A 14,465-nucleotide genomic window follows, 5' to 3' on the forward strand; every position below is an offset into this window, starting at 1 on the left:
GCAATCCGCAGTGCCTTCACTGATCTCCAAACCAAAGATCATCACTACTGATTACAACCTGAAGGGATACTGCAGGATTTAAAATATCTCAGCCATGAAGCGCGGACTCCTACTTATCCATTTGTTAATGGTTTTCCCTCTCATCACTGGCTCACCTTTTCAGTACAGCATGTTTCAGGGAAACGCATATTCTGGCGCCGAAACGAGACAAAGAAACAAGTAAGTAAACTGGACATCAGTTATTGAACTCATGACTGCAAGTCAGTGAAGTACTCTTTCTTTTCTGTGCGTAACTTTGCATTTAATTGTTCGTGCATACGCACGCGGGCATTTGCTGCACACCAGGAGTGATTAACAAGTGATTTTGTGCAGAAACTGGTGCGCCTACGTTGTGCACAAGAACGTGAGCTGCGCTGTAGCGGGAGGCACTGAGAGCTTCGTACAGCCGGAGGTTTTACCGTGTCCACCGGAGCTGCCAAACTGTGCGCAACAAGTGATGTAAGTTCCCAGAAGTGCTGGATATTAGGTGGAGGGCGGCAAATTCTTTGCTTTTGTCAGTTTTTTCTTCTTTTTTTTTTTTTTTTTTTTGTCTATTTATTTTGTTATATGAAGCAATACTTTTGTTACTGTCTTACAATAGGCAATCAGGGGATACTATGAATGGGTTTATTTGTTTCTTTGGGTGTTTTTAACTGTTGATAAAAAATAAAAATCAATAAGAAAGCAAAACGTAAGCAAAATATCAGAATTAGCAAGAAAAAATTTCCCATCCAGCCTTCACTGGTCATAGAAAGGCAGACATGGGCTGGCATTTCTCTGACTTCCCCTTTGTTTTGCTTTACTGTTTATTGAGCAACCAATACACCAGTGACATGTAGTTAATCATGGGTGACAGTTCCCACCAGTTCCACTCACGAAAACTGCTGTTTCTGAGTCCTGCCAACTGCATGATTAATGAAACGAGCAGACCGGGGTTTGTCTAGTCTTAATTAGCTACAAGTTTACTTTGTATTGCTGAGAAGAAGAATAGCAAGAAATCTTATTTGTCTGAATATGTTTCTAGTAGATTTTTGCAATATTACTTTATACTAAAGTCTTATGTTCCCAGATATCAAACACACTTTAGACCGACGTACAAGATTGCCTACAAGACTGTCACAGAGCTGGCGTGGAGGTGCTGCCCGAGGTACCAGGGCCATGACTGCATGGAGTTGAAGGACACCAAGCCAGTCCAAACAGAGCGTTTGCCTCAAGCTCCTGCTGCCTCTGGACATTTTCCAGCCCCATATGGTGAAAGACTTGTCTGTAACATAAGAAAGTCTTGCATTAAAATATACAAAATAAAATGAAACAGTTTAAAATGCTTTGCTAACCATCTCTCTTCAATTTTATTGCTCCAATTCCAAAACCATGAACAGATGGCCAGAGTAACCATCCGCGGGGAGGGCAGGGGCAATTTGGAGGTCAAACAGGTCACAGAACACAACATGGTCAAAGAGAATCTCAAAGCTCCCAACACCTGGAGGAGGAAGTGCAGCGACTATCACAGATGGTTCTGGACATGCAAGCAAGAATGACAGACCTGTCCTCGAACCTGAGAGTGGATTTCCAGGAGGATGCCAGTAAAATGCTGGCTACACTGCTGAATAACGTCAGACAGCCTGCCAGTGCACAGGGTGCAGGGACCGAAACCATTCAGGTACAAGGCTTCTCTTTTGACCACAGCGCAACACCAATGGAGGATGTCATGAACAAGATTAACCAGGTCACAGATGATCTTGAGTCCAAGCGCAATACCTTGGATGAGCTGCTGGGTCGCGTCAACCATCATGATGGACAAATTCGTCTATTAATGGATGCCCAGACCCCTCTGTCCACGGCTTCTTCTGCTCCTTCTATAGATGATGCAGACCTGCGGGCCTACCTGGACGATAAAATCAGCGCCTTGAGAGATGAGCTGATGGAGGGAATGGATATTAAAATGGCAGATTTGAAGAACTCTTGTGATTATAAAATTCTGTCAGTTCAGGAACATTGTGAAGGACAGGAAGCCAACTACCTCAGTCTGGCTGAGCTCATGGATTCAAAGGAAACTGACCTCCGCAATGAGATCCAAGACCTTAAAACCAAGCTGTCTGTTCCGGGGAATGAAAAGCAAGTATCTGACTCTGTTCTGGCTCAGCTGGAACACTTTGAAATTCGTTTGAACACCACAGAGAAGTCTTTAATTGCACTGAGCCACTTTGTAGAGGAGAAGTTGAGAAAAGAAAGGGAAGAAGTTGTCAAAGACCTGAGGGAAACTATGGACAATGAACGGTCCTCCATGGAGGACAGACTCTCAGCTCTGTTGATTAAAACAACCTCCAACTCCCCATCTGGTGGTGAGCCAGAAAGTCCTGACATTCAGCAGAGAGACATGAACACTCTAAAGGACTCCGTTCAGATTCTGGAGAATAGACTCGATCTTTTGAACCAAAAGTGCTCAAAAGAGTGCACAGATCATTTAACTGTTGTTGAAAACCTCAAGCAAGACTTCCACAGTTTCACAAACTCTGTAGATGCTATGGAGACTAATCTGATAGTCCAGAAAAGTGCCATCACAGCTTTGGAGGGGCAACTCCTCAACTACAGCAATATCATTGAGAATGTAAAGGGTGAATTAAGCTACCTTAAAGGCGGTGAGAACCAGCAGTCTCAGACTCTCAAACGCTTTAACTCTAGCTGGGATCAGGTTAAAATGGAAACTGAACAGGAGGCCAGGGATCTTTTGGTGCTCCACAGAGCCCAGCACCAGAAACTAAGAGAGCGACTAGATGAGCTGGGCAGGGAGGTGGAAGCCGAGGCCGATCAATGCAAGGAAAAGGCACAAGATGTAGAGAAGGAGATTGCCAACATGGGCAGTCGTATTGTTAATGTGGAGAATTTATGCAGCAAGCTGGATCCTATCTCCAGGAATCTCCAGAGCATCAAAGAGGGGCTGAACATGCACGTCACTGGTTTGTGGAATTGTGTGAATCAGCTGAACGGCACAGTAAGAGCTCATGCACAAGACATTGGAGGACTGAGGGGAATCTGTGAGACTCTCGAAAAACACATTATAAATATGGAGAGAGACCTCCAGCCTGGTAATGAAGGTAAGATGCCTGTGCTGTAATCCAAACACACTTTTCATTGCCTTAAAGTATGACTGATTCAATTCTTCTTATTTTAAATATTTGATTCCTCCAGCAAAAAAACACACCCTGCACCAGTCAGTGGATTCCACATTATCGCTAGTTTTACATGCTTGCATTAGTCAGTCTTTTGGACATTACTGGATCCAGTTTGGCCTAAAGTAGAAATACTGAACAAGCAAGCAGCTTTGAAATGTGGAAATTAGGCTCAATTTGTAACAGTTTGCCATTGCTATTATGCTGACCTTTAAATAATGTGCAAGTTGTTATTTATTAGTGAAAGAAAATTGTGGAAGGTGGGGGCAAATTTCTTTTTTTAATCATTATTCTGAAATGGTGCATGCCACAAAAAGACTGAGCCACAGCTTTAAATGGAAAACCATCCAGATTCTCTGGGTTAACCCATGTGTTGTCCTGGGGTCATTTTTGACCCCAGGATGTATGGACATTACAAGGGTTGATTTTATTAATTATGCACGGACACTTCAGTGGTCGAAGCCTGAGATGGCAATGAAACAGCTACACTTAATTTCAGCCTTTTAGCTTGATTACTAACCTGGAACTCATTTGTTTATTCCGGACTGACTGTATACCAGAGAATCTGTACCACTGGAGTGTGTTTCAGTCTGCGAGTGAGGGGAAGTTGGATTTTCATTTGACCGTGTTCTCAGTTAAAGCAGGCGGGCCTGATTGAAGACACATGGTTCATTTAATAGACCCCACTTGTGTTGAGCAATGCTTTGGCATAAAGAAATATTACTCACCAGGCTTATTTGTGCATCCAAGTGTGCATTTATTTGTATCTGTGTTTGCCCATAAACTCTGTACCTGTGTGCATTTAAATCTTTGAGTGTGTTATGGTTTTATTGCATTAAGTTAGAACATCAGGGTGATCTTGTTCACTTAATATTTGGTGCTGCGTGGTTTGTTTGGCTTTGTTGCTGTGAACATGTTTGAGAGTATAGATTTTCATATTGGTGCATATGTTGCATACTTTTTGCCTGAGTCTGCTCATTAATGGCACCTATGAGACTGAGCTGGACTTGACTGACTCTGACAGTTTCAATTATGAACTAGAAGCACGCCCATGACGTTTACGAGCTGGGACTTCTCCTCTGTGACCAGAAGTTACCGGTTTACAAGGAGGTGATGCAGCAAAAATATTCTTGGCCAGAATATAAATGTAGTTCATCTGGAATAAAGCAGCACTAGTTCTTGTTCTGGGTCCACTTCAAGTCAAACCAGAGGTTTTGTATCTGATTTATAGTCAACTCTCGCGTGCCAATTTTCAATTTTTTTCACCAAATAGTCTCTAACGACTGAAAATGTTGTCACTCCACCTCGTGGTTTGTGTTGTAATATGTCATTGGGAAGTTGGAATGTTGTTCATGATTTCCACTCAAAGAGACATTAGAGGCCACTTTGTGCTTGGCTCTCAGTTTGTGTTTGCTCTGTGAGCTACCTTGTACTGCCTCGCACTGCTTATCTGAAGAGCATGGAAAATGCTCTGTCATAGAGACACACAGATTACCAAGGCCCTCTCGGGTACTGCTCTTTCGTTCGCAGCCAAGAGCATCAGCGTGTGCAGATTAAGTGCTGCTCGCAGTCTTTGCAGTGCTGTTACTTTCTTTTTGCTTCTTACTCGTCAATCCCATTTATGGAGTTCTCACATTTTTAACTACATGGTTGAGCTCATTTCCTGTTGAAATAAACACACAACGCTGTGAGCTCCTCTGAGGTCCCACAGGCCATCTGTCAAGATGTTTACCATGATGTCATACAAGTTGTGAACCTTAAAAAGAAAGAGCTGTAATGTGTCATTTCTTCACTGCATACTAACCATGACATGGATGTTGTCCATTCAACAGTGAGCTCCATATTTCTCAAGGGAGTCCATTGCACTTTTTCTTATCTCTTCAAAGCTGAGTAGCCACTAAGGATCAAAGTAAGTGTTTGCTCTAGTTATAAGTTTATATGACAGTGATTACAAATAAAAACTTTGCATTCCCCTTTTGGAAATTTTCCCCTTATTTTTATTACAGTTGACTCTTGGGTTTAGTTTTTAACTAAAATAATTTTGACTTGATTGTTGCTAAATTCAGCTTACAAAAGCCCTGAAGACTGCAAGCTAGTAATCACGCATATAAACACTGCATGATTGTAATTATTTAACGAACCTGGCTTTACAAATGTTGTCTCAAGCGATGCAGCTTCATTGGATGTTAGGAAAAATGAATGTAAATATAAGTTTTTGTTTAGGAGAGATTTAACTCACAGTTATGAGCCGTTGTTTGCTCCTTTTAGAGCTCTGCATTTTATCTGTGCGTCACGTGCCCATCCTCTCCGTTCTCTCATTAACCGAATATGCTGTGCAAATGTCTTGGGCTCCGCTTCATTTCTTCTTATTTTGCCTCCAATCAACCAGACCTGATTGTAATTTTTAAAGAGTTGTTAAGGAATAGTTCTCAAGGCTTTCTGGAGTTTTTTTGATGGCCATTGGGTGCTTTTTCAATCATTTTCAATCCAGTCCTCAACATTTTCAGAAAAACATAGGTTTGTTTGGGTTTTTTAGCCGTCCAATTCAAGTTGATCCAATACTGTTCCTTCAAGCCTCATCAGAAATGGTCTCAGTGGAAGGATGGCTGTCAAGAAGCCACTGACAGCCATCCTTCCATTCTTAAGGAAGTGAACTCGGGAGCTGAGGTATGCCAAAGAACTGGACTGAAAATCAGTCGCAACAGGTTTTATGGAATGATGATTCCAAGTGGTTGTTAGCTTGTACAGATGCGGTCAGAAAAGAAGAAGACACTGTAAAACGTGGTGGATGCGCTGTCATGGTTTGGCGCTGCATTTCAGCCTTTGGTGTTGGGGATCTGCTCCAAATTAATGGAATAATGAACACAGAAAAACACAGTTTGAACCGCCATGCAATATCAAATAGACTAAAGGTGGTAATAACAAACATAGCCTTTAAAGCTCAATGTTAAAGTTGGAATTGTACAAACACTGTTTTTGCCTTATATACTGTATTGCCATGTATGTCTGCATATTTAAACATACCCATTTCCCCATAATCCCTTGCGTTAAAACACATCCTTTTCATGTCTTTGACAAGGAGAGCTGAGATTCTTAAAGTACAGCTCTATTATGGAAACCTCTTGAGATTAGAAAGCATGCTTTCCTGATTGTGACAAGGCTTGTGGTTGGTGCTTGTAGTTTAATGACCTGTTAGAGATAAGGCACACACACTCTGGTCAGCGGTCAAATATGATAACCCCATGAACCAAAAACAAGATGGGACCTGTAGAAAAGCCCCCAAGAAAAACACAGTCCGCACTGTTTGTGTGCTGCTGTCTGTGGCTACTCATGTATGCTTCATTGTTCTGGTGGAGGAGGTGTGACATTATTTCCGACAGAAATGTTGTGCAACAACCTTTTTTTTGGGTACTTTCAGCATGAAATTCTTAGGCTGGATTTATTGATTTCTAAATCATATCCTTAAGAGCTTAATGTGTTTTTGGTGAGTCATAAAGTCAATATGCACCAGATTGCAGTTATTACAATGCGGTATGTAATGTGGAAAGTGGCAGTTCTTGAGACACAAGGGGCTGTTGAAGCCTGGATCAGGCGGTTAAGGGAATAACAGCAGAGGGAGGATTTCCCATGCTGCTTTGGTGGAGGAATGAAAATCTGTGGTGGATGGTAGATCAAGCTGCATTTGTTTACAGCTAATCTCTTTCATCAGGACAAGCATTTTCGTGTGCAGGCATACATCCTTTGTTCGCGTCTTTTATCCTTGTAACACTGCGTCTGAAAACGCTTTACAGTCCCTCAGATCAAACATGACTCTCCAGAGAATCTACCTCGCCCTGTACGAGGAGCGACAAGACCAAGAAACACAGACCAGTGAAACAGTGCACATTCACAGACACACACCCCCTGTGCTGTTTTACTGCCACGGGCTGGTCTCTCTGCACATGTTGCGTTTAACAAGCAGATTTCTCTGGCTTCTGCAGTGAACGATCCTTTTCCCCGGGGTGAGGGGATAAGCTGTGTGGCGATTGAACATGTGGCCGTATCTTGGTATGCTGCTGGTATGTCTTTTATGTGCTGGTTTTCCTTTTTGGTAGAGCAACTTAGATGTTGTAGACCAAAGAGTAACAATAATGAGTAATGTGCCTGAAGCTGGAAAGATCACTAGATGATAAACACCAACGGTTCACCTCACCTGTAGGTTAGTGAATGCACCAAGATGTGTGGTTTTGGTAAATGATGGATAATGGGGTATTAGTCTTTTTTTTTCTTTTTTTCTCTGCTAATTTCTTTAATAACAAGCTCAGATAATCACTCGCTGCTAGCCTGTTAATGAGGGTTCAGCAGTAGCCGTACTTTAATCATGAAAACAACTGCAGGTTTCTTGGAAGTCAAAAAACTGAATAAACAATGTTTAACATTTCTATGGACTGTCAGGCGTTACTGCTGGAAACACACTTTAGTGTTGCTTAATGTGAAACCCATATGGTGGAAGCACAACCAGGAGCATCTTACCGTGTACTTTCAATATAAAGTTTACTGCCATCCAAACTCCTGATCTCTGCACTCAACCATTGGCAACTATCGAAAAAAGGGTTGGCGTACTCACCCTTTGGTTTGTGAACTCTATTTACAATATACATGCTTCCCATAGGCAAAAAGAGATATATTAGAGAGAGATATTAGAGAGCACAGCATAAATTGTATTGCTATGCTTTATCAGCTTCATCTGAAGCCAGATGACACACACCAATTAGTTAAACAGCAGGCATGTCTTCTTGCTTCAGATAAAACTGGCACATTCATCAGACTGCAACGCTTTCGCCTGTTCGACCTTTGTCAAGAATACAGGTGGGCAGGATCATGTTTAATTGTTTTTGTAAAGTTTGCTTTCTTCTGAATCACCTACTGTTCTTTCAGGTGTGCAGACATTTCTCATTAGGCACTCAAACACTTAAGCATTCTTCCAGTAAGCACCAGTACCAGAAATATAGTTGAGAGGTTCAGTTCAATAACTCAGATTTGTTGGTACAACATGTAGCTGACAGCTGGCAGCACTGGCCTGCCACTCAGAGCACCCACGCCCTTAATCGTGCAACTTTTACCCTCATAGTTAAGCAGTTGCGTTTTACAAAAATACGCCCTGCCTTCAGTTGTCACGAGCAAGAAAATTAGCAATAACAAAGCCATTCTCTCTTTTGTATCAGATTATAAATATATTTCCTTCTGTGGTAAAGTTGGACATTTTAACATGGGAATCTAAAAGCACTGCTTCCAAAAAAAACTGACACCAGCACAGCACCACAGCATTGCTTGGCCCAAAGTTGAAACTGCTGTTCTCAGTGGCTTTGGGAGGGGGTACTACAAAAATTACGCTGATGATTTGCAGTTGCAGCCTACAGATTCCACCCATCATGACTTTCTTCCCTCGTAAAGTATCCCAACTTTTGCTACATAAGGCTAAGTAACGATTGGTTCTCTAAACCTACCAAAAACTTGGCAATTGACTTGCTTATGGAGTCAGCCTCAAGTGTAGATACTGCAGTTTTGGCACTTTGTGTTGGATTAGTTTTTAGGCCCAGAAGTTGCCACTTCATCAGTGTGCAGGATTGCTTATTATGCATCAGTCACATTTCTGTATTTTATGTGCATGTACATATAGCAGTAGATGTAGCTTTTATATTAGATGGTATAAAAATTATACCATCTGAAAATTATAACCGGTTTTATATCAGGAGGTGTTAATCATCTTATTATAGCAGATTTCTGTTCACAGACATGCTATACTCACTGGACACTTTATTAGGAACACCTGTTTATCTGATCAATCCAACTATCTAATCACACTGGACCAACTCATTGTTTTTAGGCATGCAGGCATGATGAAGATTGCCTGCTGAAGTTCAAACCCAGCATCAGAATGTGTCTCTGAATGGGATGGTTGTAGGTGCCAGACAGGCTCGTCTGAATATTTCAGAAACTGCTGATCTGCTCTCTAAGACTTAAAGAAAATGGTCAGAAAAAGAAAAAACTTAGCAGCAGTTCTCTGGGTGAAAGTGTCTTGTTGATGTCAGAGGAGAGTAGCCAGAGTGCTTCAAGCTGACAGGAAGGAAATAATAACTCAAATAACCACTCATTACAACGAAGGTATGCAGAAGAGCATCTCTGAATATACAAGACATTGATTCTTGAAGCAGATGTGCTACAGAAGCAGAAGACCACTCTGGCTGCTACTTCTGTCAGATAAGAACAGGAAGCTGAAGCTACAGTTGACACAGGCTCAACAAAACTGGAACAGTGTTTTCCGATCTGATGAATCTCCATTTCTGCTGCAGCATTCAGATGTTAGGGTCATAACCTTGCATAAACAGCATGAACCATCCTGCCTTATAGCTACAGTGCAGGTTGGTGATGGTGGTGTAATGGTGAACCTCTCCATCCCTTTATGAATACACGGTTTCCATCTTCTGATGTCTGCTTTCAGGAGGATAAAACAACATCAAATCCCAAAGCGATTTCTTGAACATGACAAGGAGTTCTAGGCACACAAATGCCCTCTACAGTCACCAGATGTCAACCCAGCAGAGCACATTTGGGATGTCCTGAAACAGGAAATTCACATCATGGATGTGCAGCTGGCAAATCTGCAGCAACTGCTCAGTGCTGTCATGTTTAACAAGGACCAAAATCTGAGGAAAGATACCAGCACCTTGCTTAAAATGTGCCATGAAGAATTAAGGTGTTTCTTAACTCATTCACTGCCAGCCATTGGCAGTGAATGAGTTAAACCCATTGACTCATTCACTGCAATTGACGGCTATAGACGTCAATGGCAGTGAATGAGTTAAGATAAAGTAGCATCAAATGTAATATTAGAAAGATGACTGCAAGAATGTGCCACTGAGTTATAGGCATGATGTTTAACAAATCAGCTGGTTGTGTATCGTCTCTTAAAGCATCTGCCCTCCAGACTTGTGTTTTTCACCGACCTTTAGCCTTTTCCCAACCCTCACTCCATATCTATTCTATTCAGGTGCTCCGGTTAGAGTGTTTGACACAAGACAGCCCCAGGGGTCAAGTAAAGGGCCCAAGGTATTTGCTGGCCCCATGAATACCTCACTCTCGGAGCTGCCTGTGATGGAAACCGGAGAGGCGGGACCCCCCGGAGAGATGACTTCATCCAAGTTGCCCAAAGGAACAGATGGGATCATGATGGCTGTTCAGGGTTTTGCTGGAGCTCCAGGTGGAGACACAACCACAACCGTACATGCAGTACACAACATTGTTTCGCGCAACTTATGTTTTTGTTTTATTTCGTAGCATCCCCACAAAAACCCACCGACATCCTCCAGACCAGAACTCATGTGAGCTCAGGTAAGTGTTCCTTTTTAAATGTCCTGCATTACAGCCGAGCACAGGAAGAGTGAATGAAGCTGTTTTTATTTGATCAACAGATGTGAGCATGCCTCTCAGACCCCCTCCTCTGAAACGTGTCATGGCTTCAGGTCAGACTTTGATTATTCAAATTCCTGCCTCTGCTATCGTCATGTTTGGCAGCCTGTGATGTTTCCTTTCCTGTATTCAGGGGAGAAAGTGTCATTCTCAGCTGGTCTGACTCTTCCACCGTTTCAAGGAGTTGTCGGTATCATCCGATTCAACGAGGTGCTGGTCAATGATGGTGGACATTACGACCCTCAGACAGGTATCTGTTATTTTAGTCTTACCCCACATTTTCCTCTGCATTTATAAATCAGTTGTTGTTTTTTTTGTTTGTTGATTTCAATTTTTCATTGATAAATTGTTTAAGCTCAAACTATAAATGACCCAATTGCACCGGAGACACTTTAAATAATTAGACTAGATTAAAATTCCCAGTTTAATTCTCAATTAGCTATTGTTGCAGCACATACAGTGGTCGTGATGCACAGCAACTGCTTGTGGCAAAGCAGTGTTGAGCCAAGTGTGTTGGCTCTTTGATAACTTTTTAATGTAGTTCTAGTGTTAAACACACTTTGAGGTAAGAAGCAAGTCAAAAAAGTTATTATTATGAAATGAAACTGGGCTGGAAGTTGCTGAAAATAATCTTGCTACAGGAAAAGCCAAGATTATTAGTCTGAATCCTCTGGAGCTCAGTAACTTTACAAAATGTAAACCAAATCGATTAAATAGTTGCATAAATATTGCAGTTTGTGCCACTGTGTTTGGTAAGAATCTCAACTAACTGCATCGTTATGTGTTCTCAGGCATCTTCACAGCTCCGATGGATGGCCGTTATCTGGTGACCGCTGTGCTGACACCCGAGCAAGGAGAGAAGGTTGACGCAGTCCTATTTGTGTCTAGTCGCAGCATCCAGAGGCTGAACTCTGCTGGTTTCATGTCTGGTGTCACAGCTCTGCATTCACACGAACTCTGTAACTGCACCAGTTCAACATCAGCGAGCCTGATTCTTTCACTGAGGCGAGGAGACCAAGTACGACTCGTCTTAAAAGCTGGAAAGCTCGCTGTCTCAGCCTCATCTGAGGTCGTGTCATCTTTCAGCGCTGCGCTTCTCTACCCCAGCACATCAAAGCGGTAGTTCCTCTGCTTTCAGAGACAACCGACACCTTAGAGTGAAGTGTGGTGCACATTACTGATGACATACTCGAGCTCATTGTGATGTTATAGCTATAATATAATTTGATCTCCAAATAACTGAGATGATTTCACTTCATGAGTATTAATATATAGTTTACACTGCATTTTTATTGTAAAATTTTAACATAGTTCTCAAATATTTGCTTGAGCATGCTAGTGTGTAGCAGTGGAAGTTTCCTCACATTCACAGAGTAATCAAGTAAACCACTAAGTTACTTTTTTTCCCCCCTACTCTTAGCATCCCCCACGACTTTGAGGTAACAGAGACACACATGCTAAATGTATAAAATAAGTCTCGATCATCCTTTAAATAAAGTCTCTTTTATTAATGCATCATCCAACATGTTTTAACTGTTTCAGTCCTATACATACTTTAAATATACTACTATGCATTAGTTATGTACAGCAAATCTGCATTTTGACACCTTAAAAAAATTACATTTCTGCTTTTGTATCATGTATTCATCAGAAATTTGGTCATTCTTTGTGCTCGCGCTGTTACATCAACACAAAGTAATCACAGCGATCTACAGAAAAGAACTCAAAGCAGCAGAAACTTTCCTTACTCTAAATGGAAAATTACCTTAAAACTTTAAATAAAAAAAAAAATTACTGTGTTCTCTTCACACAAAGTGTATTACTTTCATAGAAAGAGTGCAACAAATTTTACTGACAGTAACGTCTGCCAAAACATCAGTAAAAAATTAAAAATGAAGTGAAAATAATAAAATGATTTTCTAGTAGCAGCATTTTTTAAAATCACAGTAATACAGTTAAACCCCAAGCAAATCATTTCACAATTTTCTTCTTAGCATATTAATGCAAAATCCTTCAGCTTTTTAAAACTACACATTAAATAAGATTGTTATAAATAAAATAAGGCGGCAAAAGGATGCTTACGCAGCCGTTCTGCATACACCACTAAAATTTGCAAATATAACTCCATGACTCACCCGTACAAAATATTCAAATCATACCCAGTTTACATTTGTGATTTCCCTTCATATGTAGTCTTCTTGGGTTTGCTAAACTACTTCCAGCATTGCTGATGGTTTCACAACACTGTCCTTTTCATTTGTACGTGTGCCTTCAATGTGCCCTAAATGTGCTCCAGTTTGTCAAAAATACTAAATCTTTAACGTAAAATTTTCATTCTCAGGAAAAACTTGCAATATGGTCAGAATCGGTTGTGTTGGTTTAGCTAAAATCTGCTGCGTGCCAGCACACAACCGTGCTTCAGTCCACAGTGACAGTCTGATCCCGAGGAAAGAAAATCAAGGTACAAAATACAATAACAACGTGGGGAGAAAAAAAAAAAAAGTCTCGTACCCAGACACCGAGCTCTTACACCACTGACGACCATCAACACCGAAGTTTTGGTTAAACTTGTAAAACACAAAAGTGTAAATAGTCAAAAAAAGTGTGAAATAAAACTGCAGCAGTGCTGGAAGTAGACCAGAGGTGCACAAGGAGACGACCTTGAATGGGAAATTGTCCAAATTTAGATAAGGTGCAGTTTTTTTAAAACAGGACTTTGTGATCACGCTTCGTATGTCGCACAACCTGATCACACCAACTGTTATAGCTCCACTGTCTATACAAGTCCTTAAGAAACTTCTGCTCCTGTAAGGAAAACTTTGCAAAAGCCTTCAGATAAAGTTTTTTTTCTGTGAAGTTTAAATAACGAGGCGCATGAAGGAACTATATTTGCAATATGGAGTGAATCAATACTCCAAACTGTCTTAGTGGTCTACAAAGCTCTCGGACATGTGAACGTAACTGGCATTAAGCCTTTGCAGAGTCAACAAAATAACCAGAGTTAAAGTGTTCGGGGGTCTGGTAGTCCAAGTTAAAGCAGCTCCTCGAGGCACACCTCAGCGATGGGCTCTCTCCAGTAAGAGAAGGAGCTGAACTCTGGGCAGCTGAAGGTTGCGTTGTGTTGTGTACTCCGCAGAGGGAAAACATGTTCCACCAGCTCACTCAACCGGCTGTATCTGCCAAAAAACAAGACAGCAGCAGTGAAAACAATGACCGTCTGTCTGAGAGAAACAGCTGGCAGACACAAACTGACTCCAGGGATGGGTCGCCTACTTACGATGTTTTATTGCCTTTGGCTTGTTCGAGGATCAGCTCCCCCTTGGGATTCACTGTGAATATTCGGCACGCAGGAACGCCCACTTTCTTATAGGCAAACACATCCTTGTATACAAAAGCAAAATGAGAAAAAGTATAATTTCATTCATTTATCATAAGAATTCAGTCAGATCTCAAAGAGAAAAACCTCAAAAGTACTAACAGCACAGGGACAAAATTGAGAAACTCACGCTTTCTCTGTTTCCAAAGGCAGCATAGAAGGGGTGTGTGTTTGGGAAGAACAAGTTCTTGATGTCTGTGAGGCATTCGATTTTGAACTTCTCAGGCTTCTTTTCAATGATTTCTCTAACAAGAAAAGAAAGAATTAAAGAATCAACCTCAGTCCTTCTGCTGCTGGAGTGTCCTTCTTTTAACTGAGCTCATTTTTCATGACTTTCAAACTCACTGAATGACTGAATCATCTAATGAGCAGCCACAATGCACGACACCGACAGGAGTTAAACTTTTCATTTTAATGATGCAGGCTAAAGA

The 14,465-nt window shown here is 41.4% G+C and overlaps 2 protein-coding genes across 4 annotated transcripts in view; one reads left to right on the forward strand and one right to left on the reverse strand.

Moving 5' to 3' along the window:
• emilin2b (elastin microfibril interfacer 2b) lies at nucleotides 1–13,362 on the forward strand. The gene is made up of 9 exons (XM_086306500.1): nucleotides 1–219; nucleotides 373–498; nucleotides 1,109–1,290; nucleotides 1,419–3,134; nucleotides 10,240–10,449; nucleotides 10,527–10,580; nucleotides 10,661–10,711; nucleotides 10,792–10,908; nucleotides 11,450–13,362. The coding sequence occupies exons 1-9, from the start codon at nucleotides 95–97 to the stop codon at nucleotides 11,779–11,781; spliced, it is 2,913 nt and encodes a 970-aa protein (XP_086162626.1). The 5' UTR covers nucleotides 1–94; the 3' UTR covers nucleotides 11,782–13,362.
• LOC147322119 (phosphatidate phosphatase LPIN2-like) overlaps nucleotides 12,146–14,465 on the reverse strand; it is an 18,564-nt gene continuing 16,244 nt past the window's right edge. For all 3 annotated transcript variants that reach the window (XM_086306503.1, XM_086306502.1, XM_086306504.1), the window contains exons 18-20: nucleotides 14,165–14,279; nucleotides 13,936–14,039; nucleotides 12,146–13,834 (exon numbers count right to left, since the gene is read on the reverse strand). In XM_086306503.1, the coding sequence (XP_086162629.1) occupies nucleotides 13,690–13,834; nucleotides 13,936–14,039; nucleotides 14,165–14,279 (364 nt within the window). In that variant the 3' untranslated portion in view covers nucleotides 12,146–13,689. The remainder of the gene's footprint in view (nucleotides 13,835–13,935; nucleotides 14,040–14,164; nucleotides 14,280–14,465) is intronic.

The sequence above is a fragment of the Aulonocara sp. 'chitande type north' Nkhata Bay genome, linkage group LG9, assembly GCF_057382095.1.
Source record: "Aulonocara sp. 'chitande type north' Nkhata Bay isolate Kocher_YH1m ecotype deep benthic linkage group LG9, A_spYH_male_GT1.1, whole genome shotgun sequence".
Taxonomy (NCBI): domain Eukaryota; kingdom Metazoa; phylum Chordata; class Actinopteri; order Cichliformes; family Cichlidae; genus Aulonocara; species Aulonocara sp. 'chitande type north' Nkhata Bay.